The 12,582-nt window shown below is 41.5% G+C and overlaps 1 protein-coding gene across 3 annotated transcripts; it reads right to left on the reverse strand.

Annotated features, from left to right (window-relative positions):
* Positions 1 to 666: 666 nt before the first annotated feature.
* Positions 667 to 11,075, reverse strand: STX16 (syntaxin 16). 3 transcript variants are annotated; one of them, XM_085558283.1, is made up of 9 exons: positions 10,778 to 11,075; positions 8,513 to 8,524; positions 7,340 to 7,447; positions 6,291 to 6,431; positions 5,593 to 5,755; positions 4,586 to 4,677; positions 4,289 to 4,432; positions 3,710 to 3,790; positions 667 to 2,658 (listed from the first exon to the last, which is right to left on the reverse strand). In XM_085558283.1, exons 1-9 carry the CDS (start codon positions 10,910 to 10,912, stop codon positions 2,554 to 2,556), a joined length of 981 nt encoding a protein of 326 aa, XP_085414409.1. In that variant the 5' UTR covers positions 10,913 to 11,075; the 3' UTR covers positions 667 to 2,553. The 3 variants fall into 3 exon arrangements, with proteins under 3 accessions (XP_085414409.1, XP_077643107.1, XP_021409214.1); XM_077786981.2 differs by lacking the exon at positions 8,513 to 8,524 and having other exon boundaries at positions 10,778 to 11,074; XM_021553539.3 differs by lacking the exon at positions 8,513 to 8,524 and having other exon boundaries at positions 10,832 to 11,072.
* Positions 11,076 to 12,582: the final 1,507 nt, after the last annotated feature.

Genomic DNA, 12,582 nt, shown 5'->3' on the forward strand with positions numbered 1-12,582 from the left:
CTGTTCTCTTGTAAGGAATCTGAGCTTCCATACAGGCTGAGAAGAATCCAGCAGCCATGAAGAAGCCCCAGGCTGAGAGAGGGTCCCAGCTCTGGCTGCAGCAGCACACAGAGATTTCCAGGGCTGGGCAGAAGCGAAGGCTGGAGGCTCAGGCAGCTCCTGGAACACCTGAGGAGGCAGCAGCTGCTGGGGCTTTTCTGGGCTTTCACTGCCCAAAGGCATGGCCTGATTTTTGTGGGGATACTCCCACAAAGCACAGCATCAGCTTTGGTTGAACTGCTGTTATTCAGACTGACTCAGAATAAACCACACACCAGCAATTATTTAGAATCCAGCCCGTCATGAGTTTTTTTCCTCAACACAATCAAGCTTCGATAAATTCCAGCTCAAGTTACATAGGACACTTGACATCTGAGTTTAACCTCATTAGAAATTAATTTCCTCGTACAGAATTTGGGTAGAAAGTAAGTAGACAGTGGGCATAACTCATGGGAAATCAGCTCTTGACAATGCAAATAACATTGTGCTATAGAAAGCTACTTCTTTAAAAGAAAAAGATATTTCATGTCACTGCCACTTTCATTTATTATGAAGAACAGGAACATGTTTATCACAAAAGTACGTTTCTGCTTATAATTTAAATTAAAAAAAAGAATAATTGCCCAATTAGGTTGGAAGTGTTTTATTACTTCTTTGAAACCATCTGCCATGATAAAATGTCAAAAGCACCGGTCGAGACAGAAATAAATAACACAATCTCATGTTAGAGAGAAAGTTGCAAATACAGTATATTAAATTATAGCCATTTGCTGCTTCACACCAAGTGATGCAGACAGCACGAGGGAGACAGTAGTTTTTACTCACGATCATTGAAAGATCTATCACCAGAAAAGGGGAGCTGCACACCCGACACAAGCCTCATTCTTCCTTTCACCAATTTATTTCACAAATTCCATGAAGAGTTTGAACTGGCAGTTTTGGTGGTTCAACATCCCCTTTCTCTAGAGGTAACAAGAGTGGTACAAAGCTTTTCATAAGCCCCACAAAAAGCCAAGGCTTTCATGTTTTTGCAGTCTTTGCTTTTGGGTCCATCCCTGAAAATGGTCAGTTTAAAGCCACGTCTCAAGTCCTCTTTAGCACAGAGTAAAGAACCTCAGGGCAGGCAACAGATGCAACTTCAGTATCATAGTGTTTTGAAACTGCACTTCTGGGGCTTGGAGCAGAGCATCTCTGCAGTTCTATGGGGAGCATTTGTATCAGTCAAAGAATGAAGGAAGTTACAGTCCCTTGGGGGAAATAAAAAAAATAACCAAACATATAAAAAGCAATATTAAAAATATTAAGACAAGGCCTCTGCAATTGCACACCACTTCAGGCCTGAATTAAATTAAGAGTATTCTATTACTTATATGTTGCTTTAATTTCTGCTGTATGGCCTGCAGCAAAGTATTCCACTGAAAAAAGCAGTGAAAACCCCAAATACTCCACTGAAGGCCTTGTAACATGTCACTTGCATGACACCTCTCATGGTCAGTAAAAGACCACAAACACGTCCTCTTCCAGGCAGACAACTGAAAGAGAATTTTCTGACAGGGAAAATGGATGCAATATCTACTGTAGTGAAGCTACTCCTTATACAAAAAACATAATCCCTATGGACAAATGTAAAATAAACAACTTATACGATAGCTACAGTATGAAACATCCAAGACCCACTGCAGTAGGCCAGAGAGATTATCTTTTTGGGTTTCTACTCCATTTTTTCAGCTTAACTTCACTGCTTTAATGTAATATCTGTACTTTAGCTAAAAAACTAATGCATGAAAAAAAATATGATCATCGTCACGAAGGAAAATCATTCCCATGATTACTCAAGCTCAGAAAAATTTTTAATTAACTAAACATGTTAAATTATGTCAGTGATTACGTCTTGTTATTTACAAGATCAAGGACCACTGCTTCTTAGTAATGGTGCAGTATCTAAATTAAGATCACAGGGGTTGGATTATGTTCTGATTGCTAAAAGCTTTCCTTTTTAGCTGCCTATCCAGTTCTTTGGAGTTTTTGAGTCTGGAAGAATGGGCATTCAATCAAACAATTTTGTGTCTCAACAAATTTTACATCAAGATCAATTTTTAAAATCCAGTCCCATTGAATCAGTTACATGGTTTAAATTTGAAGCCTGTAACAATTATGACAGAAGAATATAGAAGACAACACATTTTTGTTCACAGTAACACACTAATTATTGTAGTAATTGGTAAACTTCAATTTTTAATTATCCTTAAGCACTGTGTTTCAAAATACCTCTGCATAGAGCACCGAATTTTTTTGTATGGGAGGATCAAATTTCCTGACATTTTCCATATAATCCTTACAAACACCTCACAGACCACCAAACTTGTACTTTGAAGAATTCTACAGAAACATTGCACAGACGTTGCACCACAAGGGCTCATACATTCAAAGGCAGCTTTCTGGAGTGCAGGTCCATCCATTCACATTGGGAAAAAAGTTCACAGAAACTCCAAAAATGAGAAAATGAAGCGAAACCTAGTGTGACTTTACACCAATAAGAACAACAATAAGGACAATTACTATAACAAATAAAATTAAAATAACGAGCATCTTCCGATTCTTCTTTTGATATTGCTCTGCCTGTAAAACAGAGAGGAAAGAGTTAATAATTAGATTTCTGCAAGGCTGAAGTACAGACTGGTTTAGTGTGTGATATATTGCAGCAATTCCCACACAATAACTCTGATCTGCACCAGAAGCTCCAGGGAAGGTAAATGTGCACTGAAGTCACATCCACCCATGTTAAAGACTCAGTTTGCTGAGATAAGATTCCTGTATCATGTCTGAAGGACATTAAAATTCACAACAAAATTCCTTTTCTAATAGGCACATTTGTTGTACCTGGTTAGCTGTGTATTTTCATTTAATTTCAATTACAACTGAAAGCTTTATTTTTTTAAGTTGGTTCTCAAGTTTTCTGCTTCATTCCTTCTTTCTTCTAACCATATTTTCTCATCCCTCTCCTCCTTTTTGCAGGGGAATTAATAGGATACAACATAGAGGAAACTCTCCAAAAGCTAAATGAAAGTCTATTAATAGAAGCTAAACAAAACAAAGCTTGTATTTTATTTTTAATTAATACGCCTTCAAAATAAAACCAAAACAGAATGACCACTAAACTCTGATCTGCTGAGATCAATGTTTTAGAATCTTTTCAGGTGTTCATAGCAAAAGCTTCACATTAAAGCAAGAGGTTGGACCTAACATCTAACAAGTGTCAGATAGCAAGAGAAAACATTAATAATTATTCTTTCTGCTCATATGATTGAAATAATGTTTTCAAACTAGAATCTGCAGTGAGGTACCCAATAACCAGCCCTATTCCCAAGTGCCTGGCTTTTCAAAGAGAGAAGGAATTGCAGACAGGTCCCAGCAGGTCAGCAATATAAATATCAAAGCACATTGGTTGGATGCCCAGAAAGGCTTCTAAGAACTCCAGGCATCAAGCGTGACATTAACAGAAGTTACATGGGCAGCTCCTCCTGCAGTACAGCTGGACATTTCTCACTGTACTGAAGGGACTTCTAAAAGGGACAATGTCCAACTGAAAATTGACTGAATAACTTCATAGCTATTTAATTAGAAAACCTTATTATATATGCAAAATAGCTTAGGTATTCCATCAGCTTACCTTATGCAGTTGTTTTAGACCCTCTTCAGTTTTCATACATGACTGTTCAATATTATAGTCAATTCTATCTAGAACTGTTCCCTAAATAAAATGGAGAAAACAAGCACCAAATTGAACCTAAATGAACTTCATAAAGCAAATGCTATCATAAGCAGCAGAGTAATTAACAACACTCACAGCAAACAGCTCATGAGCTATGTAAACAATGAACTTTTACAGAACTAGCTGGGACTTCATTAAGCAACTTCCTTGCTCAGTTCCTAATAACAGCTCTGTCATCACATCACATCCCTTATAATCATCTTAATTCCAGACCAGGTGCTTTTGGCTGACAAATTCAACATAAACTGATCTCTGGGAGAAATAACCAAGTGAACTTTGGCTTTCTATGTTTTTTGTTTTTTAAGTTTAACCCACATCACCAGTTGATTTTTTATTAATTTTCATTAACTCAAATTGTGGCAGATTTCAAGCAGAGGAAACCTCAGCATGAAGAAGTAAATTAGGAAAAGTGAGTCTGGAAGCCTTCACACTACATGGAATGTCCCATTTCTCACTAACACTGTGCTGTCCATGTACCTGTTCTACTATCATTGCTCCCAGGTCCCTAAATATTTCGTTGAGATCAGAGATTGACTGCACAATCTGACGGATTTCTCGTTCCCTCTCTTCCACCATCAGCGTGTTTTGTTCCACCAATGCCAGTTGGTCATCTGTAAAACCCTGTTGAAATATAAGATTTACATGTTGAACTAATATTAATGACATGGAAATAATTAAAATAATAAAAAAATCTCATAACTCAGACAGATATTTACAATCTGAGAAGAGAAAATGCACTTCATTTTGAATTTGTGTAATTGCATCTTAACTTACTCTATCATAAAGTGTATCATCCTCCCCATCATCCATCAGTGGGACTGAGGTGTCAAAGAAGTGTTTGGACCTTTCTTCTCTATTTTTCATACCTGTAAAAGACAAACTGTGTTTGAGCAGGATATTTAAGAACACTATAATCAGGGTAAGGTCTGAAGCACCAGACAGAAAAGTACAAAAAAGAAAATCTGGGTAGTAAATGACATAAATCACAATATTTAAATTTTAACTGCCTGGCTTACTATTTAACAAAAGCATAACAAATTCAACCAGACTCGCAAGACTGATTAAATCAGTGATTTTTAAGTTGTTATATTCCATGAAGTTAAAAAATTTAGGAAGGTTAAGAGCCTTAAAGTGTGATCACTCCAGGCTATTTTGTAACAAATTCTCTTGGGAACAAATCTTGTCTGAACTGTGATCCACCTGTGCCATTTATACCACAGGAGGAGGAACTATCCATGTTAAATTTAAAAATAGAATTTTTGTGGGTTTTTTATCAAGATTTAAAAAATCTGTCTCAGTTTAAAAGCTAATAGAACAAAATTTTACTTTCAAACAGAAATTATTGCACTTCCAATCCAAAATGGATGCAGAATTTTAATTTATCACAGACTAGCTCTTAGGCTTTATCTATCCCAGCCTGCCATTTGCAGCAGGTATCATGGCTGAAGACCAGTGGCTGCTTCACCAGTGTAACAGATGCAGCTCTGCAATCACAATTTGAGAAGTAAAATGCATTAAAATTGTGGATAGATGAAATCTGACTTTGTTGATACGCTCAACTATGACATTTATTCTTTAGCAACAAGAAAAAGAAGTAGAACAAAGCGGTTTGAACATGGGCTGTGAACCACAAACTCTCCAGTTCCAACCTCTAGTTAATCCCGTGTGCATCACTTAACCCTTCTGTGCTTCAGTTTTCCCAACCAAGAAAATAAGCACAGCTCAGTGAGTGCTTTCCACAGAAGGGGCCCACGCATTACTGTTCCATCTCTTATGCTTACGTTTGAGATAGTCAGACTGTGCATGCCTAAAGTTGGTGGAGAGGTCCTGCAGGGACTGTGCTAAGGAAGACACTACATTCCTGAGAACACGTGCTTCTTGTTCTGTACAAGTTCGTGACCTGCTCTGCAACACCTGCACTGCTCTCTGACATCTGTGGAATAACTGAGAGAACAATTCCATTAGTGCAAAAGCATACAGCAGCACACACTGTCAACAGCACGTTGCAAAAGTGCCACATTGAAGACTAATACTTTGACTTCTACATTTTTTAAAGTAATTTTTTAATTTGCCCCGTGCAATGTTTAAAAAGACATGGAAACAAAATAAATGAATAAATAACTTTGAGCTAACAAGGTAGCAGAGTAATACAACTCCCTCTGACAAAAGACATTTGCTTCATTATAATTAGCTGGACTGCAAGCCTCAGAATAGACATCTGTAGATACAGTTTTCTCTGAAATAACTGTAAATTTGATTTGATAATCTCTCAATCCTGTTCCAAGAAGAAAATCAAACAGGTAAGGGAAAGAACAGGGAGGTTTAAGTGCCTTGTTGGGAAGTTCAGAGCAGAGCCCAGCATTTCTGGCTTGTGCCAGCACTGATCACAAATTAAATCCTTTGCTTAGAGCAAACCACTGCCTCATCCTAATGCATTAATGTGCCAAACTGGAGGTTTAGGACCCAAAGCACTCTGTACCTGTGTGATCTCCTGGGTTGTTATTTCTATTGCCCGTTCCTCTTCACTGCTGTCATCCAGTGTGGGTCTGTTTAGATGTTTATCATGAAGACTGGCTAATTCTTTCATCTTCTGTTTAACCCTGGCAATATCGTACTGAATCTAAAACAAAAAGCGCAACAGGAAGAAAGGGAATTAATTATTGCTTCAGGGGAAAAGGTTCTGATAAATGTTAGACAAAATTCATTGAGATAAATCTGTAACATAAAAGGCAGACCAAATATTATTAAAAGCCACTTAAAAAGCTAAGAAACTGAATACTCTTAATAGAATTTGAGTTTGCTACTTTTTAAAATCTATTCATTAATCTTAGACAAGACTGCTGCTTTCAAATGTGCTTCATTAAGTTGGAATAATATTTTCATAATTATACAGCATCACAGCAAGAAAACTTAGCCAAAAAATTAAATGAAAATTCAGGTCACACCTTCAACTCTGTCAGAAATTGAATAGCCTCAACTCAACAGCAGAAGTTAAATGCTGTGCTTTCAACCAAGTAATTAAAAATAAATCTGTAAGGATGATTAAGATAGCAGTAAAAAGGAGACTAAGCATCTTTAGGCACAATGGGTTCTGTCCACACAAACTGATGAGCCAACATGCGTTCTCAATGTACATTTAAAAAAAAGGATTTTCTGAAAGTCAAGAATAGCTTCACACTCCAAATACTGGAAAAGGTTTTCAATTGGATTCTTCCAGAATCACTCCTTTGCATTTGTCCAAATATTTCCAAAACTTGCAAGGCATCTAGACTGAAGAGGCAGAAAAATTCTCCTGCTAGAAAACAATAACATTTCCTGTTTCCAAGCACTGAACTGCTCATCTCCACCATCTTAGGGTCTATTTAACTGTACCCCTCACCAGCTTCAAACGAAAATCTAAACTAAAATTCTTATTTGAATCTTTCTTCTAATACTATTTCTGCCACAAAACTGACAGAATGTGAGTGACAACAGGAACAAATCCCTCCAAGGGAAGTGCAGCTGGATGTGCCAGGGCACAGCACTCACCTCGTCTGCCCCATCCACCCATTTGGGAGGCAGGCGCTTGGTGACGCCGATGGCAGCCTCGGGATCCAGGCTGATCCCTGACACCAGGGCCATGCGGTCATCAGCCAGCTGCACAGGGAAAAGAGACAGCAAATTACCTTCTGCTAATTAGATCCAAACCCTTCAGCATCAGAAAAAGTGCATCTATGCTTTGCCATAGAAATGAACCTCAGAGATGTGTTTGCTCGTGGTCAAACATCTCGTCTCCTGGCTCGGCACGCTGTGCTAATGACCCACACCCTCCCACTTCCTGCAGCATCTGAAAGCTTGGAGCTGCTCTTAGGATAAATTCTTAGCAAGTTTTCCAGGAAGAAAGGTGGTATTGCAATGGGAATTTGAATAACTCTCATGTTGGTACATTTCTATCAGACAACAATTCACAGCCCATGTTGCAGCACAGTTCGTACTGGGCCTGGCAAGTTTGAAAACTGCATTTGGGAAAATCTCAGAAAAAACGTTTATTATGACTGCTTGTTCTCAAATAATGTTATTCTGAAGAACAAACACTCTTGCAAACTGACATGCATCTCAAATGGTTAAATTACTTAGTGATAATTAAATTGTGCCAAACACAAATAGCCAAGGCAGTACTGCAAACGATCATCAATATGCCACTTACAACATTAACTAATTACTTGGAAAAGCTTTCATACAAACACTTCCCTTGCTATTTTCTTCCAAATTTGTAATTTTTTTTTATCAGGCCTAGAAAGTTTTGTGGTTCCCTACCCCACCCCTTTTTAAAAAACAATCCCCCTTCCTTCCTGAGCCACTCTTTCTTGAAAGCAATTTCTTTGTCCCTGACCTTACTTCCTGATCAATAAAGTTTACATAATTTATGCACAGCATGAAGAATAGTTAATGGCTTCACTGTGCAAAGTCACTCTATCCCACTTGCCCACCATAAGTCAGACATACATTTATGTATGGTTCATACATTTATCTATTCACAGTTTATAACATCACAAAATGCTTGATTTCTCTCTGCAGCCTGTCCTTCTATAAAGACAGTGCAAAGTGCAAAGACACTTCATCCTATACAATGAAATTATATAAACTAGCAGAATAAAGAAAGACTATTTTAGCTCACTGATGTAGGCTTGATGCACCATGGCAGAAGAAAATATGAAATACCTCATCCAGCTCCTGTAGTGATTTGTGGGTCCCATCAGCCCCATCCAGTTAGAAACAGCAAAAGATAAAAGGGAAAAAAGAAACATAGGACAGATATAGGGCATGGTCAGTTGAGAAAATACTGATTTATTTTTAAAGCATGATGGTTTACCAAGAACAAACAAACTGGCTTTTAAGACATGGTTAATCAATAAATACATCATGATATTGCATTTTAAGTCAACATTTTGCTTAATACACCAACTTAAAAAAAAACCATTTCAGTTCCTTGGTAAACAGAAAGAACATAAGAGATCAAGTGCAGAGCTTGGTTTGTTTTACAAAGCAATTTCACAGTGAAGTTTCTAAATGCTGAAATGTCAGGCAGAAAAGCTGCAGCAGAATCCAGTGAAGAATGACAGCAAGGGCAGTCTGACTGCAGCACTCAGCATCCACTGGGTTTGGTTATGATTGGAGGGGGCACAGAGAAGCTTTTGTAAGACATTTATTGAGAAGCACCCCAGTTCTCAAAGACAGCAAAGGACAAAATGCAACAGCAAATGTTCAGTCACTTCTGTACACACTTGAGCTGTGCTCTGCTTTCTGGGAGCATTAACCCTGCAGGGATCTGAAAAAATACACAAGGACACGTGTCTGTACCTTCTGTTCATCAGTCCTTGCACTGGGGAGGGGATGAGTGAGCAAAAGGATATTTCACTCCAAGATTAACAGTCAGGCCTAAAACTGGACAAAATCCTTGTGGTTTAACAAAGCAGCATCAGCTGATGATCTCTTAGGAGATTCCCCAAGCTTTTGGAACAGGACTCCACTGCTGAAGATGCTGCTTTGATTGTCTTGACAGTTCTCACGGCAAAGGATTTCCCGAGGGGAAGGCTGGAGATGAGCTAAGGGAAGCTGAAGTAGTGTGGGCTGGAATTTGCCCCCCTGGCCTGCTGGCACTCAGCAGCTCTGCCTGGGGGCACCACCCAGAGAAACCTGAAACTCTGACAGCACCAGGCACCTGAAGCCAGGGGAGACAAAGAGCTCACACCAACACCCGCACACCTCTGGCTGAACCTGCTCCCTTGTGGCACTCTGAAATGCCCACCAGGGCCAAAAATGACTCTCACCCTGCACAGGTGGACAACTCCCAGTCACTGAGAGCCTCCACTGCACTTGAGTGAGCAGCACAGCAAAAACCTTCAATTAATGTTAACAATCACTGCACATAAATATTTGATGCAGGTGCTAAATGTTATTGCACTGGCTGCTGAGTAAAGTGCAGTTTCATTGCTCAGGGGTAGAGGTCAAAATATCACTACTTATTCTAGGTGATATTTTAAAAATATAAAACCTTTTAAATACATTCACTTTTTCTAGGTAACATTTTAAAAAACTCAAGGATCTACAGAAGTGACATTAAGGAATTAACAAGGACTAAATGCAGAGCCAAAGTACACATGTAAAATACAAATTACTGCTGACATTTCCTGTTTGCAAATGCAATTTAATACACAGCTTATTAGACACAGGTGTAATAAAGCTAGCAATGAACAAAGACCATTGCCAGCAACAGGAAGCACTACTTTTCCCAACAAAAATGCATCAATGTAAAGCTATTTAGAGTGATGAGACTGCCAGCAGATATTTACTGGTAGCTATGAGAAATAAATGATGAGTTTAAACAGAAAGTGTGAAAACCTGAGCTGCCAAGCAGCCCATCACAGCCTGACTGGCTCAGAACCTAGAAAAAGCTACAGAAACTCCTCTGAACCAGTAACTTTTGGTAGTTTCTGTAAAGAGGAGTCACACTAGAATCTGGAATCCACTTGCTCACAGATGTGTTTGAGTATTATTTGTATTTAGGGATAAATAAAAATGCAATGAACATCAGAGCAATTTATAGAGAAATTTAAGCAATGGGACTAAACTACACCAGTGTATTTAACAGTGCCCACAGTGAGGTGAATAGAAGAGTTCTGCTTTATGAATTTACTTCTTTTTGGAGGTGAGGAGGCATCAAACCCCTCCTGTCAATAGAACAGTCACTGATTTGCTCTGCACGAAGGGAGCAGCACACACAGATCTCTTCTATCCCTTTCACGGGAAGGAGAGGGAACAGAGGAATCACCAGGGTGGGGAGGGACGGGCAGAGGGAGGAAGGACGGGGAGGGGGGGTTTGAGGAGAGGGCTCAGGAAGGGGAACCGGGCGGGTGAGAGGCCGGGCAGGGCGGGGCAGGGCACGGCCGCCCGGCGAGTACAGAAGGATGAAGGGAGGAGACTCACCGCAGCGGCCATGCTACGTGAATTCAGAGGGCTGGAGGAGCCGAAACTACTCACTTGCTCGGCCAGCAGCTGCCGGCTCTGCACCGCGTTGTTCCGCAACAACAAGAACGCGTCCGTGAGACGCCGGGTGGCCATGGCCCCCCGCCCCGCCGGGCCCGAGCCCAGCCCGGGGCCGCGCCCCTCGGAGGGTCGGGGCGCAGACCCGTCAGAGGGTCGTGAGCGGGACCGCTCAGAGTGCCGGGGCCGGGCCGGCGCTGGGCGGGACCGGGACCGCCCGGGCCGGGCCCCCGCGGCCGCCGGGCGCCGCCATCGCCCCGGCCCGCGCCGGCACTTCCGCCTTGTGCAGCGCCCGCCGGCTTCCGGCCCGGCCCGCGCCGCTCCGCCCGGCCCCGCGGCCGCCGCAGCACGGTTCCGCTGCTCCGGGGGCCGGGGCGGCAGCGCGCACCCGCGTGGCCGTGACCGTGGCCGTGACCGTGACCGTGTCCGTGTCCGTGACCGTGTCCGTGTCCGTGACCGTGTCCGTGGCCGTGGCCGTGTCCGTGTCCGTGTCTGTGACCGTGACCGTGTCCGTGACCGTGTCCGTGTCCATCTCCACGGCCGTGTCTATGTCCGTGTCCATGTCCATCCACATGGTCATCCCCATGTCCATCTCCATCCCTATGTCCGTGTCCATCCCCATGTCCATCTTCACACTCTTCTCCAGTCCATTTTCACATCCATCTCCTTGTTCAGCCCCACATCAACCCCACGTTCATTCCCATGTCCATATTCATATCCATCCCCATGTCCATCCCCAGTCCAACCCTTCGTCCATGTCCACATCCATCTCCACATCCCATTAATTGTTTTTCTTCTGAGTCCCTCCCACCCCTTTCTTGCCATTCCCTTTGCTTCCAGACAATTTTCTGTTTTCCAAACAATGATACGTGGATTTTTTTTTTTTTTTTTCCATGATCACGACCATTCAAACTCCGGGATGTTTCCTGAAAGTGAACAAGCCATTTAAAACAACGATACGGTGTTTGACTTTTCAGAAGAGACTTTTCAACAGGGTGACTAAAATGACTTTTCCCAGCTGCTCTGTCAGTCCCAGTGTGGGACAGATGGGACACATGGGACACGAGGTTTGGGCTCCCTCCAGTGCATCCCATGCCTTTATTCCAAGGAACATCTGACAAATCCCCATGGAAACAGCAGTGGCACTGCCCAGGACAGCTGCTGCCCACGGATCATCAGGAGGCTCCCTTGCTAAAATCCTCAAAACCTCCCAAACCAGGCAGTATTTACACACGTGGTAGGAACAGGGACTGTAATCACAGCCACGTTTTCTGCAAATGTTATCTCGCTTTATTGAACTGCCTGGGCAAACTTGTACAAGGAAAAATAGGAGGAAAAATTTCCCTCTGCTATTTTAAGATATTTGGAGAGTTTTCTCGAGCAGCACTTCTGCCTCAGCGGGAGAGACCTGAAACTTGGAATTTAGCAAGGAAATAAGCTCAAGCCACACAAGGCCTAACACACGCATTTCATTCTTCGTGGTCTGGTGAAATCTGCTTTCACTTTGGCTGCCTGACAAAGGCTTTAAAAATATATGTGTGTGCTTCATTTCTTCATGCTAATTTTTAATCTACTGTAACAATTTTTATACTATGAGAACAGCTAATGACCTTCCTGCCTTCTCTTGGCACTGCTGCTGTGGCTGGAGGTCAGGAGAAATTTCTCTCGCCATCAGTGGTCTCGCCATTATCTTTTAGAAAAAACCTTTTGGAATATCTCATTTGGATGGAGAATATGAACCCAGCAGG

This window comes from Lonchura striata, chromosome 20 (assembly GCF_050655825.1).
Source record: "Lonchura striata isolate lonStrDom1 chromosome 20, ASM5065582v1, whole genome shotgun sequence".
NCBI lineage: Eukaryota > Metazoa > Chordata > Aves > Passeriformes > Estrildidae > Lonchura > Lonchura striata.

Bases quoted from the DNA above. Each gene is read 5' to 3' on its own strand.
- STX16 (XM_085558283.1), bottom strand. From the start codon at position 10,912: ATGGCCACCCGGCGTCTCACGGACGCGTTCTTGTTGTTGCGGAACAAC. The intron at 3,791-4,288 runs GTACATGGACAG...CATTTTATTTAG, and splicing joins GAGCAATGATAGTAGAACAG to GGAACAGTTCTAGATAGAAT. The intron at 2,659-3,709 runs GTAAGCTGATGG...TCTGTTTTACAG, and splicing joins GTCTAAAACAACTGCATAAG to GCAGAGCAATATCAAAAGAA.